We start from the raw sequence: 14,943 nt of genomic DNA, 5'->3' as shown, positions 1-14,943 counted from the left end.
AGAGTAACAGATACAATAACAAAGAATCGAATACAGTTAGTTGATCTTTATAAGGTTAATTTATAAGAAAACATAAATGTACGTATCCATGTTCATGTATTTATTTTATCGGATACATTATCATGCATTCTTACAAATGGTTCATTCTGTGTAAGACAGTGCTAAGGTAAAAAATATAACTATTTCTCTACTTAAAGGTATAATAAATAGTGAATTTTCTTTTTTCAGGGGTAAGCAGAAATCTTTAGTTGGATAAAGTACACAAACAGGACTTCCTGGGTTACAGTTTCTACTTTGAAAGAAGTTGAAAACAGGACCTTCCTTGACATATATCTTAAACATTGTCTCCACTAGCTGAAGATTCTTTAAAAGAAAGCTTTCAGAAATAAGACACAAGCAGTGATCAGCACAAATGAAATTGGGTCCAGCAAGATTGTTCTCAGCTGTTGAAGTGAACCTGTAATTTCCCATTGTCCGATCAATATGCAATTCATTTGCAGACATCGTTCCCTACCTGCATAAATTCATTCGGTCCTAGGAGAACATAAGCTGTAATGATCTGGAAGCATGTTTTGAGATTCTCAGATCCCAATTCTGAAAGATAAAGATATTGCTACTTTCTTAGTGACAGGAAGTTCCTAAGTAGACCATTCTTAACAATGGCAGTATGCTGAATGTGAGGGATTTAGAACTTGTACAGTGTACATGGTATAAGGAAACCATGCAATTTTAGGACATATTTTTGTGCATCGCTGTATTATACTTTTAAAACATATTTCTAACCATACGCATTATATAACAAATGGTTTCAACTGCTTTTCATAGACCAGCAGGACTGATCCAAGGCAACATGTCCTTTTAAGTAATCATTCAAAGATTCATCGAGTGAAGAACCCTTTTAGTGCTCTGCCAATGGTTAGGGTTTGACCATAGAGCTATATATAATGACTAGAGCGCTAACTTGCTCTGCACAAGCTTAAACAAGTATACGCGCCTTTTAAACATGATGCATATGACGCTGGCAGTTTGTACGCTCATCAGCAGATTGTGCGTTCACATTTGCTGCATTTTTTGGTTTGATGACACATACATGTAGAAAAGAATAAACGCACTATCATGCAAATAGCCGTACAATTGCCGTACAAAATTTCAAGCTTTTGTATTGGTTTGTACATAAACATGGATGCGCCCACATGGCTTCAAAACTTTAGTGCGTGTTTAACGGGGTGTTAGCGCTCTAGTCAACATATATAGCTCTATGGGTTTGACACATTAAAATAACCAGGTACTCACACCTATAGATACGTCAAAGTTCTCTACCAATGGTTAGGGTTTGACACATTAAAATAACCAGGTATAGAAAGGTTTGCAGTAACACCATGTAATGACTATCTCTAATGAGTTGGGGTGGTTCTGAAAAGAACCGTTGGTTTCAACTGAACCACCCCAACACTCATTAGAGATAGTCATTACATGGTAATACTGCAAACCTTTCTTATCGTATTTCCACCATGCAAAGATTCAAATCCTATTTAATAATCAGGTACTCACACTTAGAGATACATCAAAGTTCTCTGCCAATGGTTAGGGTTTGACACATTAAAATAACAAGCTACTCACACCTACAGATAAATCAAAGTTCTTCTTTAAATGTAAACATAAATTGAAGTGGTAAACATCTTCATGGCAACAAGATTCTATTCTTGTTGTTCTTATTCTAAGCTATCTTACCTAGTAAAGGTGTCATGTTGCCAAATAGCTGCATGAGTTCCTTGGTCATTAATGGTGCATTCTGAATAGTCTCGTACCTGTAATATGGAATACAAACAAACTACATCAACCAATGACAATTCACAGCTACCCTACATAGCACAATACGTATACAGTGCTTGTATTTGATCACTCAAAGCATGTCGGTTAACATCGCCATCACAATAATATAATTGGTTGCACCATTTTGGGAGAAAAGATCATGTGTGTTATACACAAGAATAGTGTTGGTGCATGTGACAATGCAAGGGGTCAATAGAGAAGAGAACTACATTGTACATCAAAGCTTCAGTGCTTTCCTCTATAGTTTCACCTTATGAAACACTTTTTTCTTACTGATGAGGATGAATTCCCAACATGATATTCTGCTTGTCCTTTTAGACCTGAGTGCAGCGTTCGATACTGTTGATCATGTAATTTTGCTGAAACGTCTTCAGTCTAAATGTGGAGTCACTGGCAAGGCCCTTGATTGGTTTTCGTCCTATTTGTCAGATAGAAGTCAACGTGTATCCATTCAAGGTACCTTATCAGAGAAGTTAACATCAACTGTGGTGTTCCTCAGGGATCCTGCTTAGGACCATTTTTATTTATTATCTATGCCTCTAAATTGTTTGACATTGTTGAGCATCATCTGCCTGATGTTCATTGCTATGCCAATGACACTCAGCTGTATCTATCTTTTAGACCCGACAATGACAAATCTTGTCAAGCTGCTGTGACTTTAATCGAAGATTGCATTAGGGACATCAGGCAATGGATGATACATGGCCGGCTTTTAATTAATGATGCTAAAAGTGAATTTTTGATCATTGGATCAAAGCAGCAATTGAAGAAAATTAATATTTCCAATATAATGATAGGTGAAGCTACTGTTTTTCCTACAACATGTGTTCGTAACTTGGGGTCTTGGTTCGATTCTGAACTTACAATGAACACCCACATCAATAAATCTTGCTCTGCAGCCTTTTTTCATCTTCACAACATCAAACCCATTAGTCAGTTCCTTACACAAGACTCTCTTTTAAAACTCATTCATGCATTTGTGACCAGTCATCTTGATTATTGTAATAGCCTTTTGTATGGTCTGCCAAAGTCACAGATAGCTAAACTACAAACTGACAAAGGGTTCAAAACGCAGCTGCCAGAATTGTTTCGAACACACATTGATTTGATCACATCACACCTATACTTCGTCAATTACATTGGCTGCCTGTTTCGTACAGGATTCATTTTAAAATCCTGTTGTTGACATTCAAAGCTCTTCATGGTCTTTCTCCAAAGTACTTACAGGATCTTGTTTCCATCCGGAAAGTATCTTCTTATAAACTTAGGTCAGGGAATAACGGTATTTTCATGGAGTATCCTTCTGGTAAAATGTTGACTATATTTGGTGATAGGGCTTTTTCTGTGGCAGCCCCCAAGCTTTGGAATGCGCTACCGCTTCACATACGTAGCAAACAGAAACTCATCTCTTTTAAATGTAATATAAAAACCTATCTTTTTAATACCGCTTTTTAATGTCTTCTTCTATGGTCACCTTGCCAGTTAGTTTAGAATTTTAGCATAGTTAGGGTTAGAGGCGTCTGTCTCTTGAAAAGGTCAAAACATTACCGATGCCAGCAGAGATAGGCCTACATATGTAATAAGTAATTAATTAGTTCTCTGTTGGCGGGACAGACGTATCCCCATACTTTTGTTTGGGCACTGGCCTGGTGGCCAGTCTTGTTCTTTGTCTTTTTCTTCCACTCTGTGCTTTTTAACAAGTGTTCTGTGCCTCTGGTCATTTTGTATGTAAGGGGCGTAATATAAATTTTAAATATAATTATTATTAATATTATTACAGATAATAAACAAATTAACAGAGCTGTATCCCTGCATGATACATACCACAGATCAATACCATCATCTAGAAGATATACATGAGGAGGTTGCGATACATCCGTACTAAACTTGATGATAGGAATAAGGAAATGATACAGTTCCACACTCAGTGAACCCAACCCCTAGTAAAAAGACAAAACAAATATCAAATCATAACTAGATCAAACCTCAAAAAGATGTTATACTGATGAGACATTCTTGAATGGCCTGTGTGTCACTCTGGTCCCATAACATAAAAGTTCAACAAGTAAACACTGTTTTTCAGATATAACAGCCATAGTAAGACATTTAAAGGCAGTGGACACTATTGGTAATTACTCAAAATAATTATTAGGTTAAAACCTTACTTGGTAACGAGTAATGGGGAGAAATTGATGGTATAAAACATTGTGAGAAACGGCTCCCTATGAAGTGACATAGTTTTCGAGAAAGGAGTAATTTTCCACGAATTTGATTTTGAGACCTCAGGTTTAGAATTTGAGGTCTCGAAATCAACCATCTAAGGGTGTTTTTTCTTTCATTAATATCTCGCAACTTCGACGACCGATTGAGCTCAAATTTTCACAGGTTTGTTATTTTATGCATATGTTGAGATACACCAAGTGAGAAGACTGGTCTTTGACAATTACCAATAGTGTCCTGTGTCTTTAAAAGACAAACAGTATTTGATCAAATTGAATTGGTAACTATGTTCATGAAGAGCATTGTCCTCTCACAAACCTACCCTAGTCAATCTCAAATAAAAAGCCCAATAATCATCAATCCCTCGACACATTCCATAACCATCTAGCAAAAACCATGACATCCTACCCCCTTTCTGACCGGCACACCAGCCCTTAGATGATCATGTTTACCTGGACAAGATGTACTAGTGTTGAGAGAATGGCACATCTGAGCATGTTGTGTTCTACAGATTCTTCCCATAGCACAGGCAGGTACTGGGCAAGGCTGGATGCATATGGTCTAATCTGAATAAGGGAAACAATAGCAAAGAGTTTGGCAACAAATTGTAACCATAATAATAATGATGTGCACTTGGTCTACCATTGCTTTGAGTCATTGGTGCCGCACTTCCATTGGAATTATCAAAGGTTTATTTTGACACAAACAATGGCTTGACACTCTCTTGGTATCAGGACTAAAATCACTGGTCCAATGATGGCAATAAATACCACCATTACTGTTTGTAAATATAATACTAATGGCTTGTGGTTTACATTCTACATAATGCCTTACCTGAGCTTCAACTCTCTCAATGATGAAAGACAATACATGCAGGATGTGCATCTGACAGGATAAATGACAAGAACAATCACAATATCAGAAATAAGAACTACAAACTATGTAGTTCTGACCAGGCAGGAGCGTGGTTTTAGCAACAATTGGAAAAAAATGTCTGAACTTTCAATCAATTGAAGTATAAGAAATCAAAATTGCTCAAACACAGTATTTTCACAAGGAAAGGAAATATAAAAGGCGTACACAAAAAACACCCAAGGATATCTAAAGGACACCCAGATGTCCCTCTGGCTTAGAAGTAAATAACACAAACAATAGTCAAAATCAGTAGTTTGCTTTCCAATCAATCAAGTCGAGGCCATACAACATCTCAAGCCTGCCCATTGATCTTGGTCCAGATGACTCTGTTCTGTTCAGCATGCAAGTTTGCAGCTCTTCAGCCCTGGCTCATCCGGTTTCCTGGTTCAATAAGTCCATGAAGAAGAAACTTATTACCCCACATGAGTCTGTGCCTGCCCCCATGTGAGTCTGTACCTGCCCCCATGCGAGTCTGTGCCTGCCCCCATGCGAGTCTGTACCTGCCCCCATGTGAGTCTGTGCCTGCCCCCATGTGAGTCTGTACCTGCCCCCATGTGAGTCTGTACCTGCCCCCATGTGAGTCTGTGCCTGCCCCCATGCGAGTATGTGCCTGCCCCCATGCGAGTCTGTGCCTGCCCCCATGTATGTGCCTGCCCTTATGCGAGTCTGTGCCTGCCCCCATGTGAGTCTGTACCTGCCCCCATGCGAGTCTGTGCCTGTCCTCATGTGAGTCTGTGCCTGCCCCCATGTGAGTCTGTACCTGCCCCCATGCGAGTCTGTGCCTGCCCCCATGTGAGTCTGTACCTGTCCCCATGCTAATCTGTGCCTGTCCTCATGCAAGACTGTGCCTGCCCCCATGTGTCTGTGCCTGCCCCCATGTGAGTCTGTGCCTGCCCCCATGTGAGTCTGTGCCTGCCCCCATGCGAGTCTGTGCCTGCCCCCATGTGAGTCTGTGCCTGCCCCCATGCGAGTCTGTGCCTGCCCCCATGCGAGTCTGTGCCTGCCCCCATGTGAGTCTGTGCCTGCCCCCATGCGAGTCTGTGCCTGCCCCCATGCGAGTCCGTGCCTGCCCCCATGTGAGTCTGTGTCTGCCCCCATGCGAGTCCGTGCCTGCCCCCATGTGAGTCTGTACCTGCCCCCATGTGAGTCTGTGCCTGCCCCCATGTGAGTCTGTGCCGGCCCCCATGCGAGTCTGTGCCTGCCCCCATGCGAGTCCGTGCCTGCCCCCATGTGAGTCTGTGCCTGCCCCCATGCGAGTCCGTGCCTGCCCCCATGTGAGTCTGTGCCTGCCCCCATGCGAGTCCGTGCCTGCCCCCATGCGAGTCTGTGCCTGCCCCCTTGTGATTGCTTTCCATTCAGCTGTAAATCTCTAAACTCTTATAAGAAATTTTGCAGAATTGTTAGTCACTTTACTTAATAGTTATGACTGTTGTGATACTATTCACTATTGTGTTTCCGTTTACTTTTGAAAGAGAATGGAACATTGGTACAAACCTTTGTGTCACACTCCGAGACTTGTTTTAACAACTGGAAGAGTAAGGCAAAACTGGACTCCAGATACTGACAGAGAGAAAATACAATTGGGAAAATGGATTCTTCAATCAACCAATATTACCACTGAAAAAATCCACTATGTGCAAAGTAATCATACATTTATTTGTATACATGTATTTGTGTATATTTATTTTTTTTATTTTTATAATTGTCTTTATTTACCAAATGATAATCCACAAATTAAACTGACCAGGGACATACAATTCAACTTTTCTCCTAACAAACTCAAATTGACAAGAGCAGAATTTAAACCTGTGCATCGGGATGTACGTGCTGGTGCTGTACCAACTGAACTATCTACATTAGTCTAAGTGGCAGTCTCCCTATTTTGTCAATATCTTTGTTCGGGTGCCAGTCTCACAACCTTTTTTAGTTTTGCTACACCAAACCAACATCAGCTTTGTGATAATAGAATTATGAGACAAAATTTGGTTCATTGTCAGTATCAACAATAATACAAAGGTCTTGCTGAACATCAATTCAATTATGAGTATTATCAACTAAAATGTTATAACATTTCAAAAAAGTCCAAATTAAAGGTAGTTTTCCCTCATTTTCTAAGGACTATCTGGTATTATTATTAAGGATGCCCTTTTAACTGCTGTTCAATCCATTTCTACATGTTGCGATTACTTCTGACGGTGGTCATGAGCAAACATTTCAAAAAGCTGTTAAACCATCTTGGAGAAATATTGGCCGGTTTTGCTCACCTCAGTTTTAAGTTTTTGAAAGGGTTGTTCCATCAACAATCACTGAATACATTTGGCTTGCTGAACAACAAACAAGATGGCTTCACTATAAACAGAACTTGTCTTTTTTCCAGCTCAATTTTTTTCATAAGTTATTTGTGCCTTTCTTATTGCTTTGTACAACCTTGTATACTATGAAGCTTTGCTACTCAAAAGAGTTTGTGTGTTTTTGGTAGAATAAAATTATAAAAAGAAAAACCAATAAGTGTTCTGCCTCGGTCATAAACAGGACCACAAAGATTAAAAAGCCAAGGGAATGAAACCTTGAAGTGTCGCCATTCAGCAAATGCACTAAGGAGTAAAGAAACTGCATATTAAAAAAACCAAATAGTGTAATGAATGGAGCCGAAACACAATCAAGCTAATTTCAATTAGAATCAAGACATAACTTACCGGTAAGAAGTTATCCTTCTTGAATTCAAAATCATCAACAGGTGCAAAGGCATTAAGGAAAACATCCCAGAATGTGTCAAACGGTGGTAAAAGTAATCAAAAATAATTGTTCAATACCTCTATTATGTTTAAAAATTGAAAAATCAAGCTTTTCATTCTGTGTGTTGTGTAACGCAAGTAAAATAACTCAGTGTACTTATCAACAAGAAAAGAGGTTCACCCCGGTTTTCCTGGTTTGATTGGCAGCATAATTGTGGCTTCTTATATAGCGCACATGTCCGTCACCCAGTGACGCTCCTGGCGCTGTAACATACAGTATTTCCTGCCAGATGTGGGACTACGTTTGAATTATGAGACCTAATTCTGATAGCGCCATGTAATGCTTTACAAGGTGCTGTGGCGCAATTTGCTGCCGATTGGACCAGGAACACCAGGGCAGAGATGCCAACATTGAATTTAAAAAAAGAGTAGCATCTCCCAACAGTTAAGGGCGAGCGTGGCTTGGGCTGGGCTCCCTAAACCGATCTTTCTATTACTCTCTACAATGCTAATTAGCTCATTTTCAGGCATTGTCGTGAAATAACAATTACCTCTGTATGCACCACCAGAACAGCTACAAATGTTTATAATGGCCAGTGAAAAAAAAATCTGGGAAAAAAAAAAGATTCCCTCATCTTTTGACTTTGTTTTAAAAAAAAACATAACATAAGGTGGCCTTACTTAAATGTTTTTGTTTTAATGGGTCAGAAATGCAACAACAAGCTATTGGGAGAGAGAATAAAAAAAAAAAAAAAAAAAAAAAAAAAAAAAGGTGTCCGGATTTTGGGCAAAAAATACGTGTCCGTATTCTGGGCATTGTCTGGACATCGGCGCTACAATTACTAGTAAGAAAACATGGAAACTGTCTAGCTTAGATCTCACAGGCCACTCAGTTGAAGGTATTTTTTTCTAGAAGGTCTCCTTTTTTGTCGCCATTATTTCTTACTTTTTGTGCCGAGCTTCGATGAAGTACATGTACAGACAGCGTGGGCACAATAATAGTGGATACATGAGGAATGAGGTTACTGTGACACGTTAGCTCACACACAACCTCATTCCCCACGCACGTATGCACTATTCCCCATGGTGTAATAGAGATCAATGGGTACGATCTTGCAGCAATGCACTAGCGTAAAAATACTCGTCCGGCCAGCCAGCGGGGATCAGAGGGCACGCAACAATCATTACGTCGAGACACGTACATTGTTCGAGTGAATTCACCGCTATTATTCAACACTGCGTTCTAAAATTAAAAGTGTTTTTTCTTTTCTGTTACAATTATTTGGATATTTTTCTTAATTTTCATTTCCACTTAATAGTTCATTCGTTGTTTGCATGTATTGTACGATTTAATAAAATTTTATTGGGCGGTTTGTTTAGCGTGTTTTATTGAGTATTATCGTAGCGTTGTAGTCACGGCTCGAAATCGTATTTGCTACGCCCAAATCGTGTATGTTGGTATCTCTGCCAGGGTGAGCCCCTTCTCTTTTTGATAAGTGCACTGTGTTCTTTTAACATGCGTTACATAACACATGGGACCAACGGTTTAAAGTCCCATCCGAAGGACGAAGTAATGGTTAAGTGTCTTGCTTAAGGACACAAGTGTCACGGCTGGGGATTCGAACCCACACTCTGCTGATCAGAAACACCAGAGTTAGTGCTTTTTAAAAGGAGTAGGTCTTGTTTTTCAACCGTTGTCACCATACCTTGCATGAAAATACTGTGTGTTAAAGCTTCTTGAGTGTCACTGAGTCACTGATGTGCGCGCATAAAAGAAGCCACTGTTATTATTATTCATCTGTGAAGATTGGAGATGTTAGTCTGAGTCTTAGAATAAGGATATCAATCTTGAGTGTTTGTGCAGCAGTTATTCTGACTACCAGATCCTCATCTTGAGCTAGTAGAGGTAGTACAGCCTGGTAGACAGTAGGGTGTAGACTGGGGGATAGCTTCACTCCTAACCACTGACCTATTAACCAGATTACTCGTCGCCTTATTACTTTATACCTGACCACAAAACAAAACAAAAAATTTTGAAAAAAAAATGCATTCTGAGGTTTCTCAAAGACAACCAGATTGTTTTTGGTTCCATCAGAAAGAAAAAAATTACATTTTAGCGAAATTAAAATGTTGGCATTCATACTGCCACTAGATAAGAGTGAAAGAATGACCAATGGTCCTATGTACGAACAATTTGGACCCAATTTCATAGAGCTGCTTAAGCACAAAATTTGCTTAAGCTAAAAAAATCCTTGCTTAATAAAATCAGATTATCGGCCAATCTTTCACTCAATTGTTATACATGTACTAAGGAAACAACAGTTAAATACCATTCAAAAGCAATGTGTATGGCATGAATTTTGGGCAGTAACATGTGTAAAGTCATCAAGCTATTTTCGTGCTTAAGAAATTTTTGTGCTAAAGCAGTTCTATAAAATTGGCCACCGTGTGTGAACAGTCTTGGAACACTTACTTCAATTCAGTTGTAGTTTGTAAAAGCATATATTTTTCTTAATATGCAAATATATCCATTATATCTTAAAGGAACACGTTGCCTTGGATCGGACGAGTTGGTCTATAAAAAAGTGTTTGAAACCATTTGTTATGAAATGTATATGGTTGGAAAGATGTTTTAAAAGTAGAATATAATGATCCACACAAGTATCACTCAAAATTGCACGGTTTTCATTTTTACGTCTCGAATTAACACGGTCGGCCATTTATTGGAGTCAACTTTTTGACTCCCATAAATGGCCGACCTATGGGAGTCAACTTTTTTGACTCCCATAAATGGCCGACCGTGTTAGTCGACAAGGTAAAACGAAAACCACGCAATTTTGAGGCATATTTGTGTAGATCAATGAATTCTACTTTTACAACATCTTTCTAACCATATCAATTTTATAACAAACGGTTACAAACGCTTTTCAAAGACCAACTCGACCGATCCAAGGCAACGTGTTCCTTTAATGACAAATGTACAAGCCAATTATTTGAGATTCTTTTCATCCACTCACTCACCTTGGGTGTTTATTATTCAGCTCCCCAAGCAGATGGTTTGTGAACCACTGGTCAAAGTTCACTTCGTCAAAAAGTTCAAATGCTGCCAATCCCATGGCATTGTATACTGAAAAAGACAGACATTAACAAAAAAAATAAGGTCTTAAGTTATTCATTTTCGCAAGGGAGTGCTGTTTAGCAGACAACTGGTGAGTGTAGAGCGTGAAGCCATTAGTGCGTTGGGTCCGGGGCCACTTAAGGGTCCCAACAAATTGGGGATCCTAGATGCTCTGTTGTGCAATCTGAGCCACTATTTGGCACACAAATACCCTCATTGGGTGCAGAACACTTCCCGACAATTAGTTTTTTTTCAGCAAAGCAAAATGAAAAGCTGTATTTTACAGAGCGTTTATACCAACGAAACCCCCTCCCATGGGCCTGATGAAGTTGCCGCATCGCACCAAACCTGTCCCTTCATGAATCAGGCATGCAACTCTTCAAAGAAAAAAAACGCGAAAAATAATGTTCCTATTGATCTCGTTTCCTAGCCGCATATTGGGCTCTTTTCGTCTGGTCCCCCCCACAACAAGCCATTAAAACACTATGGAGCCAGACTGTGCAAAAAATAGTGTAGAAGGTATGCTGTACGAGGAGAACATGTGTCTCCGTCGTTTTATTTTACGCAGAGTTTTTTCATAGTGCCGGATTTCCTTTTCATGAAATGCGGAAAACCACGGATCCGCGGAAGAATTGCATGCCTGTTGAATAACTCATCTCAAGAGATAAGGAGACCGCGCATTTTCCTTTTTCGCTCTTCGTTTGTGGAACTCCCTCTCATCATATCTCTGTGAGTTTGACAACCTGGACCGCTTCAGAGCTCTGCTCATAACTCACATTTAAATGCTAACTCTACTGGAGAAGCGCGCGCTTTTTAAATGTTTTTGAAATAGATATACATGTATGGCGCCAGACTATTGCTGCAAATCATCATCAACCGTATTATTCAAGAAAGATGAGTGAAATTCAATATGGAAGTTGATTGACAGATCAACACTAACCTGCTTCTTTCTGTAGGAGCATGTCCATGTTTGTAGGTTCAATGACACCTGTAATAAGAAATGTAGAATCACAAAAGCAAATATAGATTAACTCCTGGTTTACAGCAACTTGCTGAAGCTGACAAGAATCTATAATCCCCTGTTGACATTATCATAGTTTGCAAACAACAGGTATTATTGTGCTGCTTGGCACAATAAAGGCACAAAAACATATTTTTGCGTTAGCTTTTTGGCTGTCTAAAATTGTTATTTTCTTGCCAGGTAGAGTTTACTAACGCAAATAGATTAATCAGTTTTTTCAGGAGACTTCTCAGTTCTAAAAAGAACTGTCCTGCTTTTTATCTACTACCTGAGCGTAAGGTAAAGAAAATTGGCAGGGACTATTACTTCAGCTTATAGGATCGTTATTAACTGCACTACCGCAGAGTGAGTTCTTAAATTGGTCTCAACGTTTGGACTAGCTTGCTGTAGTCATTCTTACCATGCAAGGCCTCAAATCATATATTATTCTTTTCATTTACTTCTTGTAATGAAACCAAAGACATCTCATAATTGAAGTTAATCACTATAGTTAGCAAGTATGAGGAAGCATGTAAACAAGGGTGTTTGCTGTGTGAACCAGAAACACCCGGGTTAATCAGGTTAGATGGATGGAATATGGACAAATATAGCGCATCACGTCCCATATCCAACTTGTCCCATTTTGACCATATGGGATCTAAAAGCGCTATTTTGTTTTCCGTTTACCACTTGTGTTTGTGTTATAACTTATAATGTACATACCTTGGACACTTTGCACTATCTGAAGAAGAACTTTTGTGAAGACTTCTCTGTAAGCATGGAACATTGCCAAGAACAAGACTTCTGTACATGGCTGTCAAATAAATAATGCCAAGAAGGTTATGATATGTTAACATAACAAGGTTGTAATGACTCAGCTTTGGGTAAACAGCTTTTGTGTGAACTCTTAAAAACACAAGTCCATGTTTCTGCACTGATTACCACTTGATGATGTTATTGATTACAAGAGTAAAACAAGAAAAGTTTACAAACACAAATGCCCGGCAAGCCAGTCCATTTCTCGACGTTTGACCGAGGTGGTCTAAAAATAGAAAGCTTCTGTATCCCAAGACCAATCCACACATCAGTTCATATACCAAGTACTTTTAAAAGAATCATGGAGACCAACTTCTTTTTCTAAGCAAAAATAATTTCATTTTAGCCATAATAACATTGATCGTACAGTTTTTAAGTTGATATGACAAGACCTTGTCGAGGTATTGCTCAGACAACATTATTTTAGGTTTAGTCATATTGACCTTGACATTTGACTGGGGGGGGGGTCCCCTTTTGAGGGACCTCAAGACCAATCCTTAAACCATTTTTGCAGTTGATTATGCAAAGTCTATCTCACATTATCAATCCATTTTTGTTTTTGATATTTTAGCCACAATGAGCTCAACTAAGGGTTTCAATAAGGACAGGCTTCTTGAGGAATCCAATGTCCAATCCAATACCAAGCTTTAAGTTGACATTTGAGTCCTCATTGAGTTATAATTTGCATGCACACACACACACACACACACCACAGCTTGGACATGTATACACCTGCAACAATGGACCTCCTTTTATCACTCTTTTGTTTATACTGTTTTCCTTCACTTCATCAATTTTGTTAAGACCTCAGCGAATTCAATTTTATACTTTTAATGCTTTTGAAGGCCTTTATTTTTGATAATAGAATTTCAGACTTATGAATGATTTTTAAGAATTCGCAAAAACCCTGGATACAAACCTGCCTACAAATGTTGTGGTATACGATGGGAACTAACTGTTTTTTGATGTGACTTATAACGGTGTGGTCTCCTCATTCATCTTGGTCTCATTTGATTTCAACTTGCTCATTATAAACACTCACCCTCAAGGTGAATTTCCAGGACTCCCCTCCTTCATCAATGGTAAAGCCTTCAGGATCACTCTCCCACATCTCTAAGTCCTGAAAATAATCAATAAAACAAGCTTCATGTTTTACATCTACTGTACCATTAACACTCATCAGGTCTCAATAAACTAGAACAGCGAAGCTGCCATGGCGAGCTGTTGATCGCCAGATAAAACCAATGACTGACAGAAAAACCATTTATTTGATCAACTGATGATCAAACGGGTCATTTAAGGTTTTCATTGCTTTATCTCATTCAACTGGAACCAGTGATCTTTGAGTTTTATCTTTTCATATTATGTACATGTCAGCAGTAATATTTGGTTAAGGTTTTTAATTGATACATCATTGCAATAAGGAGTTATGACCATTTAAGGTTTTCATTGTTTTAGCTCATTCAACTGGAACCAGTGATTAACACTTTGGATTTTATCTTTTCATATTATCTAAATGTTTGCATCAATATTTGATAAGTTTTAAATTGTTAAACCGTTGCAATAAGTCGCTATAACCATTTAAGGTTTTCATTGTTTTAGCTCATTTAACTGGAACCAGTGATAAACTCTTTGAGATTTATATATTTTTTCATATTATCTACATTTAAGAAGCAATATTTGACTTAAGTTTAAAATCGGTACATCCGTGCAATAAGGAGTTATGGCCATTAAAGGTTTTCATTGTTTCAGCTCATTCAACTAGAACCAGTAATGCACTCTTTGAGTCTTATCTTTTTTTCTGCATCTATATGTAAGAAGCAATATTCAATTTAAATTTCAAGACAGTACATCATTGCAATAAGGAGCTATGATCATTTAAGGTTTTCATTGTTTCAGCTCATTCACATGGAACCAGTGACAGAAAGATTGATTTTTGTTAAAACAAATCATTTCAAAACCTTAACATTTAAGTTTGAGTTTGGTTCTTTAAAATCCAGTTGTCAATGTTTGAGCCCCAAAAAAAACGTAAACATTTTTTGATTCCAAAAACTTTAAAGCTTTTTTATTCCAAAAACTTAAACATTTTAATATTCCAAAACTTCATCATTATCAAAAAACATAGCTGAAAATTACCAAAAATGACTGGCAAGTATATATAACAATCTCACTTTGGCTTGTACATACCAAAAATCACTCAACTCAAAGACTAAAACCTAAACCAAAAACTTTAACATTTCCACTGATCGCGGACGGCCGGACAAAATCGGTATTGCATAGGCTATGATTCTGCTAAAGCAGCTCGC

General features: G+C 38.5%; 1 protein-coding gene across 1 annotated transcript in view; it reads right to left on the bottom strand.

Moving 5' to 3' along the window:
* The window catches only part of LOC139941343 (importin-11-like), a 34,751-nt gene that overhangs the window by 9,602 nt on the left and 10,206 nt on the right, over positions 1 to 14,943 (bottom strand). Inside the window, exons 10-21 of the mRNA XM_071937786.1 lie at positions 13,680 to 13,757; positions 12,545 to 12,635; positions 11,762 to 11,809; positions 10,725 to 10,830; positions 9,547 to 9,710; positions 7,665 to 7,705; positions 6,463 to 6,528; positions 4,888 to 4,938; positions 4,506 to 4,619; positions 3,658 to 3,773; positions 1,732 to 1,808; positions 515 to 594 (exon numbers count right to left, since the gene is read on the bottom strand). Of these exons, the coding sequence (XP_071793887.1) occupies positions 515 to 594; positions 1,732 to 1,808; positions 3,658 to 3,773; positions 4,506 to 4,619; positions 4,888 to 4,938; positions 6,463 to 6,528; positions 7,665 to 7,705; positions 9,547 to 9,710; positions 10,725 to 10,830; positions 11,762 to 11,809; positions 12,545 to 12,635; positions 13,680 to 13,757 (1,032 nt within the window). The remainder of the gene's footprint in view (positions 1 to 514; positions 595 to 1,731; positions 1,809 to 3,657; positions 3,774 to 4,505; positions 4,620 to 4,887; positions 4,939 to 6,462; positions 6,529 to 7,664; positions 7,706 to 9,546; positions 9,711 to 10,724; positions 10,831 to 11,761; positions 11,810 to 12,544; positions 12,636 to 13,679; positions 13,758 to 14,943) is intronic.

Source organism: Asterias amurensis, chromosome 9, assembly GCF_032118995.1.
Source record: "Asterias amurensis chromosome 9, ASM3211899v1".
Classification (NCBI taxonomy): domain Eukaryota; kingdom Metazoa; phylum Echinodermata; class Asteroidea; order Forcipulatida; family Asteriidae; genus Asterias; species Asterias amurensis.
Note: the sequence above shows the minus strand (reverse complement) of the source record. Positions and strands in the feature narration are given on the sequence as shown.